Source organism: Nematolebias whitei, chromosome 14 (genome assembly GCF_014905685.2).
Source record: "Nematolebias whitei isolate Nwh7 chromosome 14, NemWhi1, whole genome shotgun sequence".
In the NCBI taxonomy this organism is placed as follows: domain Eukaryota; kingdom Metazoa; phylum Chordata; class Actinopteri; order Cyprinodontiformes; family Rivulidae; genus Nematolebias; species Nematolebias whitei.
In genome coordinates this window covers 15,806,109-15,814,394 of record NC_056511.1, presented here as the reverse complement: position 1 = coordinate 15,814,394, position 8,286 = coordinate 15,806,109, and the positions used below count along the sequence as shown (strand labels likewise).

General features: G+C 41.0%; 1 protein-coding gene across 1 annotated transcript in view; it reads right to left on the bottom strand.

Annotated features, from left to right (window-relative positions):
- LOC119419951 (proto-oncogene DBL) overlaps positions 1 to 8,286 on the bottom strand; it is a 44,453-nt gene that overhangs the window by 23,364 nt on the left and 12,803 nt on the right. The window contains exons 13-22 of the mRNA XM_037687322.1: positions 7,342 to 7,408; positions 7,119 to 7,234; positions 6,918 to 6,987; positions 6,749 to 6,841; positions 6,544 to 6,636; positions 3,472 to 3,597; positions 3,090 to 3,305; positions 1,829 to 1,921; positions 1,671 to 1,749; positions 436 to 481 (exon numbers count right to left, since the gene is read on the bottom strand). Of these exons, the coding sequence (XP_037543250.1) occupies positions 436 to 481; positions 1,671 to 1,749; positions 1,829 to 1,921; positions 3,090 to 3,305; positions 3,472 to 3,597; positions 6,544 to 6,636; positions 6,749 to 6,841; positions 6,918 to 6,987; positions 7,119 to 7,234; positions 7,342 to 7,408 (999 nt within the window). The remainder of the gene's footprint in view (positions 1 to 435; positions 482 to 1,670; positions 1,750 to 1,828; positions 1,922 to 3,089; positions 3,306 to 3,471; positions 3,598 to 6,543; positions 6,637 to 6,748; positions 6,842 to 6,917; positions 6,988 to 7,118; positions 7,235 to 7,341; positions 7,409 to 8,286) is intronic.

The following is an 8,286-nucleotide window of genomic DNA, read 5'->3' as shown; positions in this document are numbered from 1 at the left end:
TCCGACTGCACCCCCTGGATAGCAGTTAGCAGGCTATCAAATCTCTTTCTGCTTTCTTCTGCTAACTTAGGCTTGTTCTTCCATTTCAGCTACTACATTTCAGCATGTTTTTAAGCTAATTTCAGCAGTTTTTCAGGAAGTTCTTCGGCAATAAGCATTCACACTGCATTTTCTCTAGTTTCTACTGACTTTCAAATAGCTAAGAAGAATCTAATCTAAACCACAACTCTTTTTTTCAGCAGCTTGGTACAGTTACTGAAGTGACTGTCAGCCATGTTTAAAACCTACAAGAACCTTGGAACAACCTTATCAGGTCTGATGAAACCAGAACTAATGAAAAAAAACAATCAGGTAATGTAGCGAAGCCCTTTCTGTAGTGCTGAAAATCAGTTGAAATGTTTAAAGCTGATTCGGAGGCCATACAAAAAGAATCACCTGTCAGAAAGAAGGTTGTCTGAAGAATGAAGAGACGAAGGCTCATCTGAGAAAAGATGACAATAAAATTCATAGATCAGAAAAATGGAAATCTGCAAAACATACTATCCTCAGACCTTACATTTAAAAAGTGCAACTCTCTTCAGAAAGGTAAGCAGTAAAAAGCACAAGCTAACAAGATAAGATGTAATCTAATAAAAAGCTCTGCTCTAAATTTTGTATAAAATGTAACTTGTGGGTGATGAAAAGTGTCCCCGACCCTCCATCTAATGATGTGTATCAAGTTTCATTAAATCATCTTGAGCGGATCAGAAGTTATGGGTGGGACAAAAGAACATTTCAGACGTACAGAGACAACAGTGTCCCTCGATATACTTCGCAGCTCGACTTTCGCAGACTCACTCTTTTGCCTCTTTTGTGGGTTTTCAACGTAAGATTGTACACTACACAGGTTGGCTGATTGATGGAAGGCGACCAACCAGAGCATTGTGCTGAGGAGCGGACTGGCCATCGAGAGCACCGAGACATTTCCTGGTGGCCTGACCCGCTCATTGATCACAGAGGGGGGCCCTCCTTTCTCTATCTGAGGCTGTCTGTCACAGCAGAGCAGAGACACACAAGAAGTGGGTGCACAACCTGTTGTGAGTCTCTGCTCTGCTGTGACAGACAGCCTCAGAAAGAGAAAGGAAGGGGCGTGGTGGGGGTCTGTCTTTCCCCTTCGCTACTGCTCAGGGAGCTTCAGTGAGGCGGACACCTGAGTGAACGGCATGGATTATTTATTTAAAATAATCAAGCAAGACTCAAACCGAGCCTTAGGTCCAGCCCCTCGGTGATCACTGAGCGGGTCAGGCCACCGGGAAATGTCCCGGTGCTCCCAATGGCCAGTCCACCCCCAGGATTGGCTCAGTAACTGTAGCATCAGTCTGTCTGCTCTCTTTTGAGGTGCTCTTTTAGAGCGTTTAGAGAGTTTAGAACATTGTTAAGAACATTTAAAGAGTGTGGGAAGGGTTTTATAAAGCCTTAAAATATACTAACATAAATATAACGCCCCTACTTCGTGGATTTTCGTATATCGTGGGAGTGTTTGGAAAGTAACACCCACGATAAGTGAGGGACTACTGTATACCATAATAATACGTTTGCATTTCGACAGGCGTATAAAAAGGAAAAAAATAAACTATTCCAGTAAAAATAAAATAAAATAGTTTTAACAAAGCCACATCAATTATAAAAACCTTGATGTAGATTTTGCTGGTTGGTAAGAATTTTCTGAATCTCCATCAGCCAGGCGACTTTGACCTCCACCGAGGGCGCCTAGAGAGACAATTACTCAAAGTCGAAAAACACAAACTACAACTTACAGTAATTAGACATAAAACTGATGTTTAATTACCTGAACGATGTACACCACTTCACGGCCACTGTAACAGATTTCAAATTTCTTCACATCTCCTTTCACATTGTCTGTGATCCCCACTGAGCTCATCTGTGGAACGGTAGCAAAAGGTTAGGAGAACCAGCACTGCGCTAGAATCACTCATTTCATTCTGGTTTTCTTCAAATAAGTCATTTTTTATGTTTAAAAAAGTCAGAAACAGCTGTTATCCAAGAGTCAGCTTCCCTTCTAATGAACTGGAGTATCTGATAATGGGATCTAGGGAGGCACAATAGTATCGGCATGGTATCAGTATCAGCCGATATTAACGATAAAGTTAAATATCGGACATCGGCCATTCCATCAAAATAACTCACCGATATAAAAGGTGTTATTTTTTAATGACAACCCAGTGGACAAGGATGCCTGCACATAGCAGAATTCATAAAGATTTGAGTTGATCATTAAGGTTGTATAACCAAGTACTGGGCTTCTGTTTTAAGTTATTATTTTTTTATTTAAGAATCTGTCAAGTATCTATTAATATTAATGCACTACTACTTATTTGCTTTGCACTTGTCACTTGTGAACAGGCTGAGTTTAGATTTGTGAAAATTTACAAAATTGCACTGTTCAAGTGTTGTCATGGGCAGCACGGTGGCACAACTGGTAGAGCTGCTGCCTCTCAGCGAGCAGGTCATTGGTTCAAACCCCGGTCCAGGGGCCTTTCTGGGTGGAGTTTGCATGTTCTCTCCGTGCATGTGTGGGTTTTCTCCGGGTACTCCGGTTTCCTCCCACACACCAAAAACATGCATGTTAGGCTGATTGGTAACTTTAAATTGTCCCTAGGTGTGAGTGAGAGAGTGAATGATTGTTTGTCTCGTTTGTCTCTATGTGTCCCTGTGATGGACTTGCGACCCATCCAGGGTGTACCCCGCCCCTCGCACAGTGATTGCTGGACATGGGCACCGGCGACCTCCGTGACCCAAAATGGAAGAAGAAGGTAAAAGATAATGGATCCACGTTGAAGTGTTACATCATTTTCAGCCCCTTTTTTGCATCTGCATTTGGTAGCAGGCCAAACTGACAAAGACCATGAAGAATAATGTAGTATTTTAATTCCACAGCAGAGAAAGCTATGTAGTCTCTGCAAGTAGGTCTAAGGGGAAAATATCTGTATTGGTATCGGTTATCAGCCAAATAAGTTTTAACATATTGACATATCGGCCAAAAATCCAATATCGTGCATCCCTAATGTGAATGTTTGATGAATTGTTACTCTGAGGCAGGATTTGAAGCTGTAGAAGGGCGTTCGGTCGTGGTTGTCCTCGTCCCTTCTCTTGCAGAAGAGCAGCGCGTGCTCGTAGAGGAAGAGATGTCGCTGCATGGGTTTGAATCTGGCCAGCTCTTTCATTCGCACTGCTGCCCGTTTGTGACTGATCCACACGCTGAAGCTCCCCTGGAGGATTACACGACCCAGCTGGCTGAGATCACCCTGAGCCGAAGAGAGAAACACAAACAATTGTTTCCACCAGCAGGAAATTCATCCCTGAAAGGAAAGAACTGTTAAGGACCTGTTATAGAAAGGGTTGCAAAACATATAACGATGTGCAATAAATCAGTTGGTTTCTGTCTGATTTATTGACCTGAGTGTGTGGTACCTGATAACCAGTGATGGCTATCTGATGCATGGAGTCGTTGACAGACTTGAGCAGCTCCAGCATGGAGTCCAGAGCCTCCTGCAGTTCACAGCGGTACAGCTCATCCACACAGTGCTTCAGGAGCTCCTGAGCAGGGACAGACACATGGACGGCATGTCAGCGGTTCAAGCATTATCTAATCTAAGAAATATTGTCAGCCGGTTGGCCTGCAGCTCAGGAAATAAAATAAATTAAATTTCCCCGTCATCAGCTCATCTTTGATAATGTCTGCCTGCGTCTGCTGAACGTCGTAGCATTGTCTTTTTCCTGTCAGTGCTTCGTGTTGTCATGCTTAATCAATCACTGCAAACTGACATTAACATATTAGTGATATAATTAATGAAACGTAAATATTCATGCAAAAGCAGAGCCAGTGACAGAGGTCAAGAAATTAAAAAACACAGAAAAAAAAGAGTACTGGGTAGTCTAAAACAAACCAGTGGTTTAATTTGTTATCATTAACACACATCACTATAAAAAGGCTTGTGTTTGTTTGTCTGTTAGCAAAATATAAAAATTTTAAATGAAACTTTTAAAAAGTAAAAATTTGATACAAATGATTTGACTTTTGGAGTTTGCTTAATTCAAGATGGCTGCTGCAGCTTAACAGCATAAAGTAACACAAAAACGACTATAAGTAAGTTGAATTGATAGACACTGAGCTACAATTTGGTGTAACAGTAGCTGGGTCACTCTTGACAACACCTACGTGCTCCCAGATCTGTCTTTAAACCTTTTGCACGCACAACGATGGGCAATATGGTGGCTTATTTTTGTTTCCTTTTTGCCACAAAGATGATGCTGTAAGAATTGTGATCCCTTGTGTTTGTCTCCCTCTTGTGTTTATTCCTGCTCCTCATTCCTCGTAATCAGCTCGTACCGCCGCCAACTGATGTCCTTCCTGCGTGTTGTAATTTGTCTGTCATTAACATCCCTATTTAAGTTTGTGCCTCTGTGTTCCTTGTTGTCTGGGCATTATCCTGCCCAGCTCCATGTGCCTGTCTTTCCTTCGTGTCCCTCAGCATTTCATGTAAGTTTGCTGTCCTGTCGGCCTTTTGTTTTTGTTAATAAATTACTTCTTTTGTACCATATGTTCTGGACTTTAAGCCACACTTTTTTTCATAGTTTGGCCAGTCCTGCGACGTATAGTCCGACGCAATTTTAGACTGACGCATTAAATGTTCATTCATACTGACATGAACCAAAGAGTAAACATTACCATTGGCAGCTGTGAGAGGGCCCTCTAGACTTTTGACAACTATATGTTGTTCCTGTTCTGTTACACTCCCCCCCCCCCCCCCCCCATCTTCCTCCGGAGTTGGCGAAGTTGTTCAGAAGTGACACAGAGGATGAAGAATTCGATGGATTCAGTGATGTGGAATGTACGGTGGCCCTTAAGTGTAAAGGAACATTTGAAAAAAACACATCAAAAACAATAAAATCACAACAAAATTTGAAAAAACACATGAAAAACAATAAAATCACAACAATACAACAATATATGAAAAAAAAACAGAATCACATTTGAAAAAAACTGAATTACATTTGAAAAAAGGGACTCACATTTGAAAAATAAAGTTAATAAATAATAATTATTAATAATAATAATAATAAAGTTAATAATGTAAAAAAAACTTCCTGTTTGGCTTAATGTCATTCCATTTTTTTTCAAATGGCATTCCATTTTTTTCTAATGTGATTCAGGCCACTTCCGCTTTGGCTTAATGTAATTCTGTTTTTTTCTAATGTGATTCCGTTTTTTCAAATGTAATTCCATTTTTTTCTAATGTGATTCGGGCCACTTCCTCTTCGGCTACTTATGCTTTGGCTTAATGTAATGCCATGTTTTCTAATGTGATTCCGTTCTTTCAAATGTAATTCCATTTTTTTCTAATGTGATTCGGGCCACTTCCTCTTCGGCCACTTCCGCTTTGGCTTAATGTAATGCCATGTTTTCTAATGTGATTCCGTTTTTTCAAATGTAATTCTGTTTTTTCTAATGTGATTCTGTTTTTTCATATGTTGTTCATTTACACCTCAGGGCCACCGAAGGAATGCGATTGGTGAATGAATTTACTGGTAACTTGCTTGTCGGACTGGTTGGCTTGTTATGTTAATTAAGCCTGTTCAGGATCCCAGGTATGTTCTGTCTGTTATTGTTATTTCAGACTAAATGTCTGTTTTTGCGGGCAGCACGGTGGCGCAACTGGTAGAGCTGCTGCCTCTCAGTGAGAAGGTCCCTGGTTCAAACCCCGGTCCAGGGGCCCTTCTGGGTGGAGTTTGCATGTTCTCTCCGTGCATGCGTGGGTTTTCTCCGGGTGCTCCGGTTTCCTCCCACAGACCAAAAACATGCATGTTAGGCTGATTGGTAACTCTAAATTGTCCCTAGGTGTGAGTGAGAGAGTGAATGATTGTTTGTCTCATTTGTCTCTATGTGGCCCTGTGATGGACTTGCGACCCGTCCAGGGTGTACCCCGCCCCTCGCACAGTGATTGCTGGACATGGGCACCAGCGACCCCCGTGACCCAAAATGGAACAAACGGGTAAAGAAAATGGATGGATGGATGGATGTCTGTTTTTGCACTTTGTGAAATGCACGTCTAAATAAATGCAACTTATACTTCAAAGTGACCTATGTTTTTGTTCTCTTCATGTGGCAATTTTTTGACTGGTGCGACCTATAATCTGGAGCAATGTATAATCCAGAAAATGCGGTAACTCTCTGAGTCTCCGTGGTATGCCTGCATTTGGATTCGACACTAAACCACCAGATCGCAACAGATACAAAATGGGCATGTGCCTAATATCTAATAACTTTTACAAAAACATTTACTGCTATTATTTAGATTTTTGTGTTTTGCTTCTAATTCTCCAGGATTAGGCGGATACAGCAAATGAGGAGGCGACAGACTCAGTACTAATCCTCTGCAAAAACAAAGATTTTCATCAAATGATTATTTGTTATGAAAACCTCCTGTATAGTGGGTGCTTCTAATCGTTCATGTGAGCTGCGTGTCCCTGCGTGTACCAAACCTTTAGCAGCAGCTGGTACTTGGTGAGGCGTTGGATCGGCTTCAGGAGGTATGAATCAAGACCCAACTTGTGGTCCAACTTCTTCTGGCACTCCTGCAGAGTGCGTTAACAACACGAACAGACTAATATCCACACTGCAACAGCTTTGACTCTAAAATGCTCAAGGAAATAACTCGATAATGCTTATCAATTAATACACAAGTACCTGAAAGAAGGGTGACTCCGAGCACTGTCTCCATAGCAACTCGGAGCAAGGTTTGTTTTGGCAGTAGCGCTCATACACCTGGAACTTCTCCTTCTGTTTAAACACACCGTGCACTTACTATATGACTTGTTTTGCTTTTATATCAGATTAAACCTTCATGTCTGCTCACCCGTTGCAGAAAGCAAACCCCCACCCTCTCTGGTGTTTCCAGGCAACTCTGCAGATCTTGGAGGAAGATCCTAAGTAGTGAATCCAAGAGGGAACGAAATTTAAGGAAACTGGATTAGAGTAAAAAGGCAGGAAGACGTGGAAAACTCAGTGACAGCTTGTGAGCTCAGAGTGAAAGTGTGTATGTGTGTGTGTGATGTGCCTGCTGTGGAACTGGTAAATCTCTGGCATGTTGCCAAACAGAACATCTTTCTGGCTGCGGAGAGCCGAGGGAAGAAGATTAGCCATTGAGGGGTCCTCCATTTCTGCCCTGTAGCCCTGAAACATAAGGAGGCAAGATGATGTGAAAATAATCAAAAACAACTTTAAATCTGTTTTTCACAATCTGTGTTTCCATCAGATCTTTCTACTGAAAGCAGACTCACCAGTAGGACAGAGAGCAGCTCGTCCACATAGATCCTCTCCGTAGCTATCAGTTCTTTTATAATGTGGCTAGAAAGAATAAAGTTAAGAACTAAGTCAACAAACATCTTTACAGAGAGTCATGTACAAATAAAACATGTTCAGTTCAAAAGGCTTTTCCATGTGCACGCAAAAACAGCTGCAGAGTGCTCACAGTCAATACAAGATTCATTCATTCAAACTTTTATTTATACAGATAAATCACAATGAGCCTCGAAGACTCTTTTTTTGTTACAGGTGAGACTTGTTTAGACAGACCAAAAAAAAGTTGTGAATGTAACAACATGCAGGATTTGATCCTGCAGATCAGATCAGAGTCTCAGGTCGTGTCAGGAGTCAGATTCAGAGGCTCCCAAAGTTTTTGGGTTCAGGGACCCCTTAAAGAGGAGAAAAAGTTGCAGGAACCCCCTCATAACCCTCATGTTTATTAAATAATTTTCTTCAATTTGTCTCTTTAATGCAATAGAAATATTTGTGTAACATAAATAGTTAAGACCTGTTCTTTTATAGTATTAATACCGTTTTTATACTTTTATACATGGAGTATTTTTCATTCAAGACACACTTAATTAACAAAAAAATGTAATTTCAACTTCCAAAAATTACAGTTTTGGGAAAATTAACTGCATCAAAAACCACTTTAAATTTTTACCTATTCACATAATGAGCATAAATGTATCGCCACTTCTTCAAATGGTTACAGAAATCTCTTTACATAAACCTGAACAGAATCATAACGGCAGAAGTCAGACCAAGAAACAGGACTTCATTTGTAAACCGATCGATGCTGGAATGCAAACAGCGGGCGGGAGGTTTGGGGGTACTCCCCCTGAAAATTTTAAATGAAATAGATGCGACTTCCTGCATTTTGGTGTATTTTAACGGACTGTTAAACATCTACGTGCTTT